Source organism: Nomascus leucogenys, chromosome 8, assembly GCF_006542625.1.
Source record: "Nomascus leucogenys isolate Asia chromosome 8, Asia_NLE_v1, whole genome shotgun sequence".
Taxonomy (NCBI): Eukaryota; Metazoa; Chordata; class Mammalia; order Primates; family Hylobatidae; genus Nomascus; species Nomascus leucogenys.
In genome coordinates, this window is record NC_044388.1 from 1,760,521 (window position 1) to 1,779,275 (window position 18,755).

Here is an 18,755-nt window from a genome sequence, read left to right on the forward strand (position 1 = left end):
TGGGTAAGAGTGAGACTTTATCTCAAATGTTAAATAAATAAATTAATTAATAAACTAATTAATTAAAGCAGAAGTCTTGCTATGCAGTGCTTCTTGGCTTTTGGTTTCATGGCTGCTAGAAGCTTTTACAATAATAGCAAAACCAGTAATAAGATAACAGCCCTTACACGGCGAGCTAAAGCATCTCTGAAGTAGCACCATGAATAACTATAGCAACATCTTGGATTAGAGATGTTAATTCACAACTTCCTCATATCGTTAATTAGCTCAGGGAGGAAGACAAATAGTTTTCAAACAGCCCCACCAGGAGAAGTATCAAGGTATTATTTAAGAACTTATAAGTACCAATTTTCTTTTCTTTTTTTTTTTTTTTTTGAGACAGTTTTGCTCTGTCACTCAGGCTGGAGTACAGTGACGCGATCTCGGCTCACTGCATCCTCTGCCTCCTGGGTTCAAGAAATTCTCTGCCTCAGCCTCCCAAGTAGCTGGGATTACAGGTGCCCACCACCATGGAGTGTCGCCATCTTGGCCAGGCTGATCTTGAACTCCTGACCTCATGATCCACCCACCTTGGCCTCCCAAAGTGCTGGGATTATAGGCGTGAGCCACCACACCTGGCATAAGTAGCAATTTTCAAAAGCAAGACACTTTCATATTTGCCACTATATACACATGCTAAAAGTGCTTGCTCTACCAAAAGTATCTCATCAAAGTTTTTAAACAATCAATCACTATTCAAATCCACTCTGGCTAAATTAAGCAGGAGAGTTTTATTTTTGAAACAGGGTCTCACTCTTTTGCCCAGGCTGGAGTGCAGTGGCACTTCAGCTCACTGCAGCTTCAACCTCCCAGGATCAACCAATACTCCCACCTCAGGCTCCCAAGCTACAGCTGCATGCCACCACACCTGGCAAATTTTTGTACTTTTTGTAGAGACAGGATTTCATCATGTTGTGCAGGGTGGTCTTGAACTCCTGATTTCAGTCTATCAGCCCGCCTCAGCCTCCCAAAGTGCTGGGATTACAGGCGTGCACCACCATGCCCACACTGAAAGGTAATTATTTTTTGAGATGGGGTCTCACTCTGTGGCCTAGGATGGAGCGCAGTGGTGTTATCTTGGCCCACTGCAGCCTCTGCCTCCCAGGCTCTAGGGATCCTCCCACCTCAGCCTCTTGAGTAGCTAGGACCACAGGCATGTGCTACCATGCCCAGCTAATTTTTTTTTTTTTTTTTTTTTTTTTCAGTAGAGACGGGGTTTCACCATGTTGCCCAGGCTGGTCTCAAACTCACAAGCTTAAGTGATTCACCCACCTTAGCCTCCCAACCAAAGTGCCGGGATTATAGGTGTTGAGTCACTGCACCCGGTCATCTGAAAGGTGCAGTGGACACTCCGATTGTCACTAGGAGGGGTGAAAAAACAGATGCAAAGATAAGATCACCCTAAATAATGTTGCACAAGATCTGGTGAGGAAACCACTATCCCTGTCATCACCAGGCACTAAATAACAAGATTCAAATCCAGGCCGGGCACGGTGGCTCACGCTTGTAATCCCAGCACTTTGGGAGGCCGAGGCGGGCGGATCACGAGGTCAAGAGTTCAAGACCAGCCTGGCCAACAGGGTGAAACCCCATCTCTACTAAAAATACAAAAAAAATTAGCCGGGCGTGGTGGCGGGCGCCTGTAGTCCCAGCTACTTGGAGAGGCTGAGGTAGGAGAATGGCGTGAACTCGGGAGGCGGAGCTTGCAGTGAGCCGAGATCGCGCCACTGCACTCCAGCCTGGATGACAGGGCGAGACTCCATCTAAAAAAAAAAGATTCAAATCCATTATAACCTTTACTACTGCCAGCACCAAAGCCACATCTCTATTAGGAACTCAATCTGCAACTATTACCTCCACTTAAAGCTGACCAACCCTGCTGCCATTCCTAACTGCAAAATGAAGTTATAAATAGAACCTTCACTTCCTTACATTGTGTACTTTCAAAGAGAAGTCATCCGAGTGTGTCTGTAGGTCACATGCCTGCTGCATCCAAGAAAACAGGGAGGGCGGGGGCGGTGGCTCATGCCTATAATCCTAACACTTTGGGAGTCCAAGGAGAGTGGACCACTTGAGCTTAGGAGTTCGAGACCACCACAGGCCACATGGCAAAACCCCATCACTACAAAAAAAAAAAAACAAAAAACAAGAATTAGCTGGGCATGGTGGCTCATACCTGTAGTCCCAGCCACTTGGAGAGCTGAGACAGGAGGATCGCTTGAACCTGGGAGGTGGAGGTTACAGTGAGCCGAGATCATGACACCGCACTCCAGCCGGGGTAACAAAGTGAGCCCGTCTCAAAAAAAAAAAAAAAAAAAAAAAAAAAAAGAAGCTGAGAATTTGAGTTTTCACTAGTACACATACTGAGGAGGCCTGACCCATAACATGGGCAATTTTGCAAATGTAGACATATAACCAAAAATTGGGAGGCTTCGGAGATGACAAATATTCACCATAAGAGACTAAGGCTAATATTTAATATACACAGTATGTCATATATAATTAATTTATAAATATCCAGATATTGGAGGATTATGCTCAAAAACCTTTTCTCCTGATGGGGTACACTATTTCACTAAATATTTAATAACTGATCAAAATCATTAATAAATAAATATATTCCCTTCAGCAGTACACTACCCCAAAATCTGATGTGTCCCTGATAATTAATGGTGCCAAGAATACTCAAAGTGTAAGGTCTAAAGACATTACACTCTAATGGCATAAAGATAAGCAGTACTTCTGGGCATATTTACGTTTTTCATCAGCCTAGTTAAGACTATACATTTTAGGCCGGGCGCGGTGACTCACGCCTGCAATCCCAGCACTTTGGGAGGCCGAGGCGGGCGGATCACAAGGTCAGGAGATCGAGACCATCCTGGCTAACAGGGTGAAACCCCATCTCTACTAAAAATACAAAAAATTAGCCGGGCATCGTGGCAGGTGCCTGTAGTCCCAGCTACTCGGGAGGCTGAGGCAGGAGAATGGTGTGAACCCGGGAGGCAGAGCTTGCAGTGAGCCGAGATCGCACCACTGCACTCCAGCCTGGGCAACAGAGTGAGACTCCGTCTCAAAAAAAAAAAAAAGACTATACATTTTATTTTATTCATTCATTTATTTTTTTGAGACAGATCTCTCGCTCTATTGCCCAGGCTGGTGTGCAATGGCGCGATCTCGGCTCACTGCAACCTCCACCTCTGGGATTCAAGCGACTCTCCTGCTTCAGCCTCCTGAGTAGCTGGGATTACAGGTGTGCGCCACCATGCTTGGCTAATTTTTGTATTTTTAGTAGACACGGGGTTTCACAATGTTGGTCAGGCTGGTCTCGAACTCCTGACCCTGTGATCTGCCTGCCTCGGCCTCCCGAAGTGCTGCGATTACAGGCGTGAGCCACTGTACCAGGCCAAGACTATACATTTTAAAAGCCACTGATGCACACAAGAAGACATATAAAAGGTTGTATAGTACAGTATTGAACCCACAAGTGAAAAACTGGAAACCACCTAAATGTCCACCTATAGGTGAATAGTTAAATGTGATCTCTTAATGTGGAATACTATAAAAGTTTAAGAAAACCAAAATAGGACTACATTCACCAACATGGAAATTGTTCCAATGCATATTGTTCAGTGAAAAAAGTAACGCTGCAAAACAATAAGCACTTTATGTTATCATTTCTATTAACAAACAAAATCTCTGTACAGATAAATACGTAGGTATAGGCTAGGCACGGTGGTGCATGTCTGTAATCCCAGCACTTCCGGAGGCTGAGGCTGAGGGATCGCCTAACTCCAGGAATTCAAGATCAGCCTGGGCAACACAGTGAAACCCTGTCTTTACAAAATCACAAGAATTAGCCAGGCATGGTAGCATGCACCTCTAGTTCCAGGTACCCAGGAGGCTGAGACGAGAGGATCGCTTGAGAATGGGAGGAGGAGGTTGCAGTAAGCCAAGATCATGCCACTGCACTCCAGCCTGAATGACAAAGCAAGACCCCGTCCCAACAGAATGAAACAACACAACAACAACAACAAAACCTAGAAAAGACCTGAAAGGTTACAATACTGTTAAACAAGAGAATTACAAATTACCAAGATTGTTTGCTGAACAGGGAAAATGTGCAAAGGACAGACTGGAATAGTTTATCATAAAATATCATTTTTACCCTATTCAGTGGCCCAGATTCAATACTATTTTGATAAGCATGAAAAGGAAAAATCAGTTCATTGCTATAATTTGTATAGCTCTTCTGAAGAGTTGGCAATGTTTATTAAAAGCCTTAAATACACACTTTTGATCCAAAAATTCTAATTGTCAGATTTACTCAAAAGAAACTGATATATAAAAACACTTAAGTACAAGGACGTTTGCCACACTAATTTTATAAACATCCAACCATAGAGATGAACTGTAGTTCATCCATAAAATAGAATATACCAGATCCTTAAAACCAGATTTAGGGAAAACTGTAAAAATCTGAATAAGTTCTGTGGACTGTATCAATGTTAATTTGCTGCTCATTATACCATACTATAGTTATGCAAAGTGCTACTACAAGGAGAAACTGAGGAACAACTTCACAGGACCACTTTGTACATTGTTTTGCAACTTCATGAATCTATAATTACAGTCATGTGCTGCATTAATGACATTTTGATCAAGCACAAACTGCATGTACAACAGTGGTCCCATAAGATTATAATAGCCGTACCATATAGCCTAGGTGTGTAGTAGGCTATACCATCTAGATTTGTATAAATATTTTCTGATGTTCACATAATGAAATCCATAACACATCCCTCAGGATGTACCCCTGAACAAGGCAAGATTGAAATATCTTTAAAAAGTTTTGAAAAATGGAGAAAAAATTTTAGAAAGTATGGGAAATGTTCACTATCTGTAATACTGTAAAATATATATTTTACAGTGTATTTTAGTTGTGTATGATAGTATCCATACACAACTAAAATCCTTACAATCTCCAAAGTGATGTCTTTTTGCATGCTAATAAGTTAACTGATGGCTGGCAGCCCCTAAGTCAGTTTAGCTAGAATAAAATCTATCTTTTCATTTAGATTCTAGACAGCCAATTTTTTTTTTTTTTTTTTTGAGACACAGTCTCACTCTGTCGCCCAGGCTGGAGTGCAGTGGCATGATCTCAGCTCATTGCAACCTCCAACTCCCGGGGTCAAGTGAGTCTCCTGCCTCAGCCTCCTGAGTAGCTGGGATCACAGGCACCCACCACCACGTCCAGCTAATTTTTGTATTTTTCATAGAGACGGGGTTTCACCATGTTGTTCATGCTGGTCTCAAACTCCTGACCTCGTGATCCGCCCACCTCGGCCTCCAAAGTGCTGGGATTACAGGTGTGAGCCACCACGCCCAGCCAACAGCCAAGTTTTATTCATCTTCTCACCACAGTTTAGACCGCCATCAAAATCTTGATCACTTCCACAGGATTAGAAGCCCTTGAGATTACAGTTGTATAAATATCTACTAAACGATGTAAATTGTCCAAATGCATGCTAAACTATCTGCCAACATACACATAGTATGCAAGCACATAGATATTCAACAAAAAGATCTAAGCTATCTGTAAAACTGACGGTTCAATCACCACCCTTATTTCTAAGCAATATGTCATCTCCAAATAAGCCAAAGGCAGTCCTGATTATTGTCCCATTTAATGCTAAATTCTACCTTCAGAGAGATAAAAATGAAAGGAAAAAAGAGAACCATCAAATTCTTGTGAAAATTATATCTTCCTGTCCTAAGAAATTACAGATCTAAGGTAACAGAACCAAGAATTAGGAAGAAAATCACCATAAATATGGTAAAACCGTCTCTTCGGACATACATAACCTTTTGTTTTACTTACCTATTTACTATCAGAAACAGAAATCCCATGCCACTTAACCCCATAAATGCTGTAAAACAGAAATAAAATGTATAAATTGATTAAATGTATTTTGCCCCATCAACCATCCAGGTTCAATTTTTACATCTCCAATACTGAGAGGGCTACTACTAAGTTACAAGTACTTAAAGGGGGGAAAAAAAAAACCTGTCATTTCTTCTAAAGTAACTGCAGAATCCTACCAGAAGATGCTTAGGGCTATTTTACAAAAAGTAAAAATGAAAATTAAAGTGGGAATTCTTCACTCATTCAGAGAATAATAATTTCATTTATGGAACATTTAATCAATCTTCATAACAATCTCAGTTAAGTCCTATTATCATCCACATTTTACAGACAAGGAAAAAGTTACTTTACTTCAAGGTAAAGTAATCTGCCCAAAGTTACATAGCTAATAATACAAAACCAGGATTTAAACCTAAGGAGTCTAGGGGCTGGGCATGGTAGCTCAGGCCTATAATCCCAGCACTTTGGAAGGCCAAGGCGGGTGGATCACCTGAGGTCAGGAGTTCAAGACCAGCCTGGCCAACAAGGTGAAACCCCGTTTATCTACTAAAAATACAATAAGTCGGTGGGCATGGTGGCGTGTGCCTGTAGCCCCAGCTACTCGGGACGCTGACGCAGGAGAATCACTTGAACTCGGGGGGCAGAGGCTGCAGTGAGCCGAGATCACGCCACTGCACTCCAGCTTGGGCAACAGAGCGAGACTCCATCTCAAAAAAAAAAAAAAAAAAAAAAGAAATGAATATAGAAAATAGCCACCAGATGACAACTAGGGTCCCTAGGCTGGGCTCGGTAGTTCACATGTGTAATCCCAGCACTTTGGGAGGCTGAGGTCGGCGAATCATCCGAGTTTAGGAGTTCAAAACCAGCCTGTCCAACATGGTGAAACCCCATCTCTACTAGATGGCGTTGGTGGTGCACGTCTGTAATCACAGCTACTCGGGAGGCACAAAATTCACTTGAACCCGGAAGGCAGGGGTTGCAGTGAGCTGAGATTGTGCCACTGCACTCCAGCCTAGGCAACAGAGCAAAAATACATCTCAAAAAATAAATAAAAATTTTTAAAAATACAAAAATAAAAATACGAAAATTAGCCAGGTGTGGTGGTGGGTGCCTGTAATCCCAGCTACTCAGAAGGCAGAGGAGAGTCACTTGAACCAGGGAGGCAGAGGTTGCAGTGAGCCAAGATTGCGCCACTGCACTTCAGCCTGGAAGACAGAACAAGTCACCATCTTAAAAAAAAAAAATCAACTAGGGATCTTGATAAAATGCAGACTGATTCAGTAATTCAGGGGTAGAGTTTCTACTGTAACAAACCAGAGTTTTTATTATTCTAACAAACCCCTGGGTTAAAGGAGCTTACTATCTACGGATAACACTTTGAACAGCAAGGAAACTAGACCACCCTAAGTTGTTTCCACCAACCTCTCGAAGTTGTCAAAAATCAGAATTCACTTGCCCTCTATTGTGGAAGAAAATCTGAAGTTTATTCATCAATATTATCATCAGTATTATTGCTGGTACTCTAGTACCAGTGGAAAAGACAAGATTTATATCCTAAAATTCCCACTATCTCAATCAGACTGTATCTGTCATTCATCAAAAGAACCTGACGCCACCATAGATTAGTGGCACTTAACCTTTTGGGGGTCACGAATCTCTCTTAAAATATAATCAAAGTTACAAATTTCTCCCTAGAAAGTTCAACATGAGATTCATGAATACTTTCATTAAAAATAAAGAATTCTAGGCCAAGTACCGTGGCTCACGCCTGTAATCCCAGCACTTTGGGAGGCTGAGGAGGGCGGATCATGAGGTCAGGAGATCGAGACCATCCTGGCTAACACGATGAAACCCTGTCTCTACTAAAACTACAAAAAATAACCAGGTGTGGTGGCGGGCACCTGTAATCCCAGCTACTTGGGAGTCTGAGGCAGGAGAATGGCATGAACCCAGGAGGTGGAGATTGCAGTGAGCCGAGATTGCACCACTGTACTCCAGCCTGGGCGACAGCGAGATTCCATCTCAAAAAAAAAAAAAAAAGATAAAGAATCCTCTATTAATAGATGTCTAACAGACTGGGTGTTGTGGCTCACACCTGTAATCCCAGCACTTTGGGAGGCCAAGATGGGAGGATTGTTTGAGGCCAGGAGTTCAAAACCGGCCTAGCCAACATAGCAAGACCCTGTCTCTATTAAAAAAAGGTATATTTAGTATTTAATCCTCAAAATGCTAAGCCATTACTTCAATTAGTCAGCTGATAAAGCTAATGGTTAACTACACAAACGAACTTAAATATACCTCAACCTCAAGCATCAATGTTAAATATCAAAATAGTTTTTTTTTTTTTTTTTTTTTTTTTTTGGCTGGGCGTGGTGGCTCACACCGGTAATCCCAGCACTGAGAGGCTGAGGTGGGCAGATCACCTGAGATAAGGAGTTCGAGAACAGCCTGACCAACATGGAGAAACCCCGTCTCTACTAAAAATACAAAATTAGCCAGGCATGGTGGTACCTGTCTGAGATCTCAGCTACTCGGGAGGCTGAGGCAAGAGAATCGCCTGAACCCGGGAGGCAGAGGTTGCAGTGAGTCGAGATCGTGCCATTGCACTCCAGCCTGGGCAATAAGAGCGAAACGCCATCTCAAAAAATAATAATAATTCTTTTTTTTTTTTTTTTTTTTTGAGACAGAATCTTGCTATGTCGTCCAGGCTGGAGTGCAGCGGCGCAATCTCGGCTCACTGCAACCTCTACCTCCTGGGTTCAAGCCATTCTCCTGCCTCAGCCCCCTAAGCAGCCCCTTACAGGCATGTGCCACTATACCCGCCTAATTTTTTTTGTATTTTTTTTAGTAGAGACAGGGTTTTGCCATGTTGGCCAGGCTGGTCTCAAACTCCTGATCTCAAGTGATCCACCAGCCTTGGTCTCCCAAAGTGCTGGGATTACAGGCATGAGCCATCGCACCTGGCCCTGGTTGGGTCTTGAACTCCTGGCCTCAATCAGTCCTCCTGTTTGCCTCCCTAAGTGCTAGTATTATAGGTGTGAGCTACCACGCCCAGCCTACAACTCTAAATGTTTTATTCTGTCAATCTTCTTAACATCCCTATGAGATAGATATTAATATTACCCTCCTATATTATTGTCCTCAATTTACAGATAAGGAAACAGAGAGAGATTAAACAAAAAGTGGCTCAGTCTCAGCAGAGATTTAGACCCAGGCAGGCTGGCCCCAGAGTCCATGTTTCTAGACATTGTTTTCTTCTTGCCTGCTGCTCAAAGAAAAAAAAAAATCTTTTATGCAACCTTGTATATAAATGTATCTTAATTTTACTCAGTCACTGCCCTCCTATTTTTTTTCTTCCTCCAACTCAAAAGGCAAAAATAATCCTATTTTCATTATCTTGCTCAACTGCAACTTTCTGCCCTATAAATTTACATTTCCCACAGCCAATATTTTTTTTTTTATTTAAATTTTAAGACATGGGGTGTCACTATGTTGCCCAGACTGGTCTTGAACTTCTGGACTCAAGCAATCCTCCTACCTCAGCTTCCCAAAGTGCTGGGATCACAGGTATGAGCCACGCCGCCCAGCCTGCCATACCCAATATAACAAATATTTCAGTACCCACTTATGTGCATTATGTTACTTTATTAGTACAGAAGGAAAGAAAGTCTTGCCAATAAGCACACAGTAAACCTCTAATCTCTTCTGAAAATTTACAAGTTATTATACAAACCAGAATACTTTTGAGAAAGAAAAAGGGTAAAACATCTGTCCCAGGAAATAGGTGTATGCTGTGACCTTCCAGGGCAAAATGGCAGGTAAGATTGTCTTACCTGCTAGTCAGTAGTATGAAATACTATCAAACTATTTGTTACACAAACCCTGCATTACTGCAGACTTTTCTACCCTGATGAGAAATCCTTTTCTCGCCGGGCGTGGTGGCTCAAGCCTGTAATCCCAGCACTTTGGGAGGCCGAGGAGGGCAGATCACCTGAGGTCGGGAGTTCGAGACCAGCCTGACCAACATGGAGAATCCCTGTCTCTACTAAAAATACAAAATTAGCCAGCACGGTGGCGCATGCTTGTAATCCCAGCTACTCAGGAAGGCTGAGGCAGGAGAATCACTTGAACCCGGGAGGCGGAGGTTGCAGTGAGCCGAGATCACGCCATTGCACTCCAGCCTGGGCAACAAGAGAGAAACTCCAGCTAAAAAAAAAAGCAGAAAATCCTTTTCTCTTCTCTCAGTACATACAAACCCAATAGAACTTAATTCAACTCACCCCTGCAGTTTGGCATTTATGAATGCAGTTCACATCCTACCCCTAATAATATTCATCTAAAGCACTCTTCTGTCTTTGGTTTAGAGCCCGTCATTTAAAAACAGTAGAGATATTCTGTGAACCAAAGATTGGTTCAAGTGGTCGGACAAGGACACAGGTAAGACAGGAAAGATGAGTACGTATTTAGATGTTTCTTTTTCTTACATTTACTTACACTTTTACATTATAATTTTTTTCAAAAGAGTAAGTGCAAAGTGCCTATTTGCATTTTAACATTTGTATTCATTTAATTAATTTTCATTTTTTTGAGACAGTCTCACTGTCACCTAGGCTGAAGTGCAGTGACATGATCTCGGCTCACTGCAACCTCTGCTTCAGGGTGTGCCTCAGCCTCCCAAGTAGCTAGGACTACAGGCACATGCCCAGATAATATTTTTATTTTTAGTAGACATGGGGTTTCGCCATGTTGGCCAGGCTGGTCTCAAACTCCTGGCCTCAAGTGATCCACTTGCCTCGGCCTCCCAAAGTTCTGGGATTACAGGCATGAGTCACCCCGCCCCGCCCAGCTGTATTCCTTTAAATGCTGCAAGTAAATGTGTATTTTAACACACTGCCATCTTCATTCCTCTTTTAAAACTTTTATTTGCCCAACCAAAAGTATACTCTCCAACTATAAAAAAACTTTAAATAATTATAAATTGTTTGGCTTGCCCTAAATCAGAGTATGTTAGTAACAAGGCTGAGACGAAAACTTAGAAGTTATACTTCTCTTAAATTAGTGCTATTCTCACAGTAATTTTTGCAATTATCAGTGCTACTATCACGCCGTTCAATAAGCTCTCCAAAAATATTTACTATATAAAGCACAAATTTCGGAGGTTTTTGGAAGCCACCAATAATTTCTATCACAATATAGTTGGTTTTGAGGATTAAATCATAGTATGTCAAGCCATTACCTAACACAACCTAACTACCAGAAGACATCATTATTCTCAAATTTTACATAAGAACTTGAGGTTCAGAGAAGTTATGTCACCTGCCTCAGGTCATATATTTGAAATCAAGGTTCTAAAATCATTACAGAAAATCACAGTTTACAATACAAAACATTTACAATGTTTTGAAGATTGGAAACCTACCTCAAATATTAAACCTTAAAGAAAAGCTTCGGTCAGACGCTGTGGCTCACGTCTGTAATCCCAGCACTTTGGGAGGCTGAGGAGGGCAGATCACAAGGTCAGGAGTTCGAGACCAGCCTGGCCAATATGGTGAAACTCCGTCTCTACTAAAAACACAAAAAATAGCTAGGCGTGGTGGTGTGTGCCTGTAGTCCCAGCTACTCAGGAGGCTGAGGCAGAAGAATCGCTTGAACCCAGGAGGCGGAGGTTGCAGTGAGCCGAGATCGTGCCACTGTACTCCAGCCTGGGCAACAGAGCAAGATTCCGTCTCAAAAAACAAACAAAAAAACTGTTAAGATGGGCTGGGCACAGTGGCTCAAGCCTGCAATCCCAGCACTTTGGGAGGCTGAGGCGGGTAGATCAACTGAGGTTAGGAGTTTGAGACCAGCCTGGCCAACATGGCGAAACCTCGTCTCTACTAAAAATACAAAAATTAGTCAGCATGGTGGCGTACATCTGTAGTCCCAGCTACTAGGGAAGTTGAGGTGAGAGAATCGCTTGGACCCAGGAGGCAGACACTGCAGTGAGCCGAGATCGTGCAACTGCACTCCAGCCTGGGCAACAGAGCAAGACTTCCTCTCAAAAAAACAAAAACAAAAAAACAAAAAACTGTTAGATGATACTTTTTGTTATATGTATTTCACAATTAAAAATATTTTTAACTGGTGGCATGAGCCTGTAGTCCCAGCTACTCAGGCGGCTGAAACCAGATTGCTTAAGCCCAGGAATCTGAGGCTCTGGTGTGCCATGACTGTACCTGTGAATAGGCACTGTACTCTAGCCTGGACAACACAGTGAGACCCTGTCTCTTAAAAAATAATAAAATAATAAAAAAAATTTTTTGACCATCTCACTCTGTCACCCAGGCTGAAGTACAGTGTCATGAACATGGTTCACTGCAGCCTCGATCTCCTGGCTCAAGTGATCCTCCCACCTCAAGTGTAGCTGGGACCACAACGCATGCCACCAGGCCTGGCTAATTTTTTAAATTTTTTTGTAGAGGTTGGGGATGGGGGTAGGGGGTCCCTCACTTTGCTGCCCAGGCTGGTCTTGAACTACTGTACTCAAGCTATCCTCCCACCTCAGCCTCCCAAAGTGTTGAGATTACAGGCATGAGACATGTTACCCAACCTAAAAAATGTTTTAATTATTTAAGAGTTATTAAGCCGGGCGCAGTGGCTCATGCTTGTAATCCCAGCACTTTGGGAGGCCGAGGCGGGCGGATCACGAGGTCAGGAGATCGAGACCACAGTGAAACCCCATCTCTACCAAAAATACAAAAGAAATTAGCCGGGTGTGGTGGCAGGCGCCTGTAGTCCCAGCTACTCGGAGAGGCTGAGGCAGGAGAATGGTGTGAACCCGGGAGGCGGAGCTTGCAGTGAGCCGAGATCACGCCACTGCACTCCAGCCTGGGCGACAGAGGGAGACTCCGTCTCAAAAAAAAAAAGAGTTATTAAAGCATCCTAGGGCGTATGAAACTTAACTGCTACCTAAGTAAGTAAGTACAGTTGGCCCTCCATATCCATGGATTCCATATCCATAGGTTCTGTTATCAGTGAAGCAATCAATCACAGAAAAAATACTCTGAAAAAAAATCATTGCATCTGTACTGACCATGTAGAGACTTTTTTCTTATCACTCTATAAATAATACAGTATAGCAACTATTTACAAAGCATTTACATTGTAATAGGCATTATAAATAATCTAGAGATGATTTAACATACACACAAAGATGTGCATAGGTTATATGCAAATACTATGCCTTTTTATGTAAGACTTGAGCAACCAAGGTTTTTGGCATCTACAGAGGGTCCTGGAACCAGTTTCCCACAAATACTGGGGACGACTGTCTTCATTTTCAGGGAAAAACTCAAACAGAGACAGAAACCCAATTTCAGTAGTCACTGCAAACCCACCCTTCCCAGTCTCTAGTTTTAATTTTTTTTATTTAAACAAAAATTTCAGCCTGAGCAAAAAAGCAAACCCTGTCTCTACAAAAAATACCAAAAAAGAAAAAAATTGGCCAGGCATGGTGGGACATGCCTATAGTCCCAGCTACTTTGGAGGCTGAGGTGGGAGGATCACTTGAGCTGGGGAGGTGGAGGCTGCAGCAAACGAGACTCTGTCTCAAAAAAGAAAAAATTAAAAATTAAAAAAAACCTTTTAAATAAAAGAGAGAAATGAAAAAATTTTTTTTAAATTACAATCTGCCTCCTTAGGGCTCAAAAGTTTTAAGTAACTTGACAGCATTCAGATGAAGGTAGTACACTGCAGTTTCAAACTTACAAAAATTTGGTGTAAAAGAATTTAAGGCAGGTCATGTTTGATGACTTTGTGAATCATCCAAACTTTTACCTCTTTCCAGAGAGGGACATTGTTTGTTTCTCCTTCAGAACAGAGGTGAAAAAAAAAAAAAAAAATCTGCCAGGCGCGGTGGCTCACGCCTATAATCCCAGCACTTTAGGAGGCCGAGGCGGGCAGATAACTTGAGGTCAGCAGTTCGAGACCAGCCTGGCCAACATCATGAAACCCATGTCTACTAAAAATCAGGGAAAAAAAAAAAAAAAAAAAGCCAGGCATGGTGGCGCATGCCTGAAGTCCCAGCTACTAGGGAGGCTGAGGCAGAAGAACTGCTTGAACCCGCCAGGCACGGTGGCTCACGCCTGTAATTCCAGCACTTTGGGAGGCTGAGGTGGGTGAATCACGAGGTCAAGAGACCGAGACCATCCTGGCCAACATGGTGAAACCCCATCTCTACTAAAAATACAAAAATTAGTTGGGCATGGTGGCACGTGCCTGTAGTCCCAGCTACTCAGGAGGCTGAGGCAGGAGAATCGCTTGAACCCAGGAGGTAGAGGTTGCAGTGAGCCGAGATGGCGCCACTGCACTCCAGCCTGGCCACAGAGCAAGACTCTGTCTCAAAAAAAAAAAAAAAGAACTGCTTGAACCCAGGAGGCAGAGGTTGCAGTGAGCTGAGACTGCGCCATCCTCTAGCCTGGGTTACAGAGCAAGACTCGGTCTCAAGGGGCAAAACATAAAACAAACCAATAATCTACTGAAGTCAGTATAGCTGGTCTTGCTCTGTCACCCGGCCTGGAATGCAGTGGCACAATCACGGCTCATTCCAGCCTTGACCTCCCATATTCAAGCGAAACTCCTGCCTCAGCCTCCCTAGTAGCTGGGACTACAGGCACATGACACCACACTGGGCCCAAGGCCAGGTTTTAAAAAGTTGCATCTAAGTATTATTTACATAGGATTCCTTGTCTGCAATATTTTCTACTCCAATACAAGTAGGTGGTTGACAAGTTCTAATACAAGCTTCCATGTTCACTAGCTGTATAAACTTAGGCAAGTTTAAATTCTTTTTTTTTTTTTTTGAGACGGAGTCTCGCTCTGTCGCCCAGGCTGGAGTGCAGTGGCGCAATCTCGGCTCACTGCAAGCTCTGCCTCCCGGGTTCACGCCATTCTCCTGCCTCAGCCTCTCCGAGTAGCTGGGACTACAGGCGCCCGCCACCACGCCCGGCTAATTTTTTGTATTTTTTAGTAGAGACGGGGTTTCACCGTGGTCTCGATCTCCTGACCTCGTGATCCGCCCGCCTCGGCCTCCCAAAGTGCTGGGATTACAAGCGTGAGCCACTGCGCCCGGCCTGGCAAGTTTAAATTCTCTGTGCCTTAGTTTCTTTTTTTTTTTTTTGAGACAGAGTCTCACTCTGTTGTCCAGGCTGGAGTGTAGTGGTGCCATCTCAGCTCACTGCAACCTCTGCCTCCCAGGTTCAAGCGATTCTCCTACCTTAGCCTCCCGAGTACCTAGGATTACAGGCGTGTGCCGCCACCTCTGGCTAATTTTTGTATTTTTAGTAGAGATGGCGTTTCACCATGTTGGCCAGGCTGGTCTCAAACTCCTGACCTCAGGTGAGCCACCTGCCTTGGCCTCCCAAAGTTCTGGGATTACAGGCATGAGCCACTGCGCCCAGCTGCCTTAGTTTCCTTATCGCTAAAATGGGGATACTAACACCTCATAGAGATATTGAGACTTAAGATGTACAGATATCTATATATGCAAAAACATCAAACGTTCCTGACACAAAGTACGATACAAGTATATACTACTACTGTTATTACTGTTATATTGCTATTATCTATCCTACTGATTCTAGTGGGATAGTTAAGCTGGAATCTCTCCAGAAAAATACACGTAAGTAAAAGGTATTGAACACAACTGCAGAGGACCCAGGGATCCCAGATGAACCCTGCCGAAGATGATCCACAAGCAACTTGGTTTAGTAAAGCAGTTCTTAACCTCTTTTGTGACACAGACCTCTTTAGTAGTCCAATTAATCTATGGATCACTTCTCAGTTTTTTTACATTTCTAAAATATATAGAATCACAAAGTAAACCAATTATATTGAAACACAGTTGTCAAAATATTTTAAAATGTGTAATATAGCAATAGGTTAAATAACAATAGTTTTGACATATAGCAAGTAATGAGCATAAATATTTCAAGATATCTGCAAAAACTGTAATACATGTAAAAAAGTGATTTGTCTTGCTGACAAGGTCACAGACACTGTTGCTGCCATTCACATTTAAAGAATTTTCACTTCTTTTCCATTTAGATTTCAGTTAGAAGCTAGTGAAAATAAACACGCAAATTTTTTTCCTCAACCAAGCTTAGGTACTTACTTCCTCAATTCTATCCAAAAACCTAGATTAAGAACCTTTGACTTATGGGAAAGTACAAAAATAATTTTGGAGCCAGAAATTTATGTTCTAGAAGTCAGACTTCAGACTTTAGCCCCCACATTATTTACACTTGAATGACCTTAGACATCTAACTTCTGAGCTTTGGTTCTCTCACTGAGAATAATTCCTCTATCATGAGGTTACAGGGATCCAATATTAGTTAACAAAACGCCAAATGACCAACATGTTGTTTTTCACTGATTTTAATACCACATATTCAGCCCAAAATATTTAAAGACAGTTAATGTTCAATAAAACTCATATGAGAAAATGAAGAACGACACAGTGACTCACAAAGAAAATGATTAATGGAGATACAACTTTTAAATAATAGTTTGGCGAGAGATACGGTAGAATTTGTCTAACCTGGGGAGTCGGACAGGCCTGAATTGCTAACATCCAGTCCATGATTTGACATCAGCATGACCTGGATCTAAATCCCAGTTACACTACTTTACTTTTACTAAGTAAAGTTTACTTTAACCTCTGGGGCTCGGTTTTGTCATCTGTAAAACATTTTAAGTATTGTTTTAGAGACAGGAGAAGACCTGGTTTAAACAATAAATGGAGCTGTTATTAAAACTTACATTTTAATAAAACCAAAGGAATCAATTTGGAAGTCAAAAGTATATTGTAGAGTTCCTGTCAATAGGAACTTCACAATCTTTCTTCTGCCCAGCAAAATACACACTTAAAACCTGTGGTATTTACAAAGCATAACATTCCTTAAAAAAACTGGCTAGCACTGGCTTAAAATCTTATCTGATTTCTTATTCTGCCTAAGGAAAACAACAATGAGGACAGAAAACAGTAAACAGAATGAGTTCAGTAATTTTAAATCTTTTCATGATTTCCCCAGAATGTTTCAATGAATGTTTATTATGAATGTTAAATATACTCTAATGTAGCAGTCTTTTAAAAAACTAAAGATATCAAGCTTATCGGCGACACAACATCAGTTTAAAGAGAAAAAAAAAACCGTAAAATCATTTATTTACTTTATGCTGGAATATCACGGAGTACGATATTCCCACAACCCGGGAAAAAAAAAAAAATTGGCCATAGGCTGGCCCCGGCTCCTAGATCCATTATACAACCTGTAAATTCCTTCCCTCATTGAAAAGATTCTTTTTATGGGCATAGTTAACAAATGCCAAGTTGCGAAGTTGCAGCTTCGCTGGTTTGACGTTTTCACAATGTAAGAACAATATGATCTGGAATCTACTCAAAGCATTAGCCAGGCAGTCAGCTGACGCTCACCGCACACAAGAGGACAGAATTAAGGGAAATTAAATTTCGTATTTCTGCAAGGCAGGTATCCAACTCTATCTTGAAAACTAAAATAGGCCAACAGCAGACGTTCTAGTTTAAGTAATAAAAGTGTCTCATTGTTAAAATAACATTACAGAAAACGGCATTTCCCGGAATAAGTTTCCCTCATTCTTGGAATTTTCCTTGTAAAGGGCTTTTAATCGGTTCATAGAACCAACCCTTCATCACGCAGCTGCTGCTTGAGTAACTTTTACGAAAGGTCAAAGCGGTGCCTTTCAAGGCTTCCAAACCCTACTGGCTTCTCCTCGATTCAAAGTAACTCGCTTTCACCCACAGAACGTTCCAGAGACCTAGGGACGGGGCCCGGGCAGAATTTGGTGGAAGTTGCTCAAAAGAACTTTTCAATTTTCTTTTCAAAATACTTACCGCATCTCACCTTCCTCCATCCGCGGCCCCACATGTTGCTCGCTCCCTCCCAGAGGGCCCCGCGAGGCCGCGCTCGGCCCCCGGAACGCGCCCACCTGATTACCCTCTCCACCCTCAGACTCCGCCCCCCAGCCCCCCAATGCCGCCTCCTTTTACGAGGTCCATATGGGACACTCTCCCCTTCCTCCGAACCTCACGCCACACCAGAACAGCCCTCCGTTCTTCTCCTTCAATTCTTCTCCACTACGGGCCTCACCTCCCATAGCTCACTAGAGTGTTGTGAGCGCGCAGAGGGAAGCAGCAGGCCTGCCCGGCCCAGGTGCTGTGTCAGCCTATCTGCCGGTTCCGCGGCGTGTACCGCCCGGAAAGTCACATGGCGGTGGGACCGGCCGGCGCCTCTACACTCCTGCTGTCCTAAGAGCAGGACCAGACTAGCAAATCCACTCACCTCCACGAAAAGCAACATGTCGTCCTCCGCTCGGCCCAATCGTTCCCGCCGCCGCAACTCCAACTAGCTCACAGGCCCGCGCCCCAATTGCTAGGATAAGGACACACACTCGCCTTGCCCCTCCACCCGGCAGTGGACCCGGCTCCTCCCCCGCCGTCAGCCGCTTCGGCCTGACCCGCCCAGTCCCACCTCCCTTGAAACAACAACTGCTTCCGGGTCTAGGGAAAAATTGTTTCCGGGAGAAAGGGCGCCCTCGGCGCGCTCAACTTTTGCACTGTCTTTTCCAGCAGCAGTGTGGGATGTACTATCATCTGTCGGGGGGGAACGATTAGAAGGACACGCCATTCTGTGGCACGGGGATGTGTAAAAATCGTAATGACACATTTTATCACTTGTCAGATAGCTACACAGCACTGATAATTCCGCAGTTTTCATAG

General features: G+C 43.0%; 1 protein-coding gene across 5 annotated transcripts in view; it reads right to left on the minus strand.

Annotated features, from left to right (window-relative positions):
* Nucleotides 1–18,538, minus strand: part of LARP4 (La ribonucleoprotein 4) — an 81,102-nt gene extending 62,564 nt beyond the window's left edge. For 2 of the 5 annotated variants that reach the window (XM_030816583.1, XM_030816582.1), the window contains exons 1-2: nucleotides 18,319–18,538; nucleotides 5,918–5,966 (exon numbers count right to left, since the gene is read on the minus strand). Coding sequence is in view for 2 of the 5 variants with exons in the window: in XM_030816581.1 (XP_030672441.1) it covers nucleotides 18,319–18,336 (18 nt within the window). In the remaining 3 variants the exon portion in view is untranslated. Of the gene's footprint in view, nucleotides 1–5,917; nucleotides 5,967–18,126; nucleotides 18,249–18,318 lie in introns of those variants that run through there. The other 3 variants (XM_030816581.1, XM_003252156.3, XM_030816584.1) reach the window with 3 other exon arrangements.
* Between the last annotated feature and the right edge of the window lie 217 nt (nucleotides 18,539–18,755).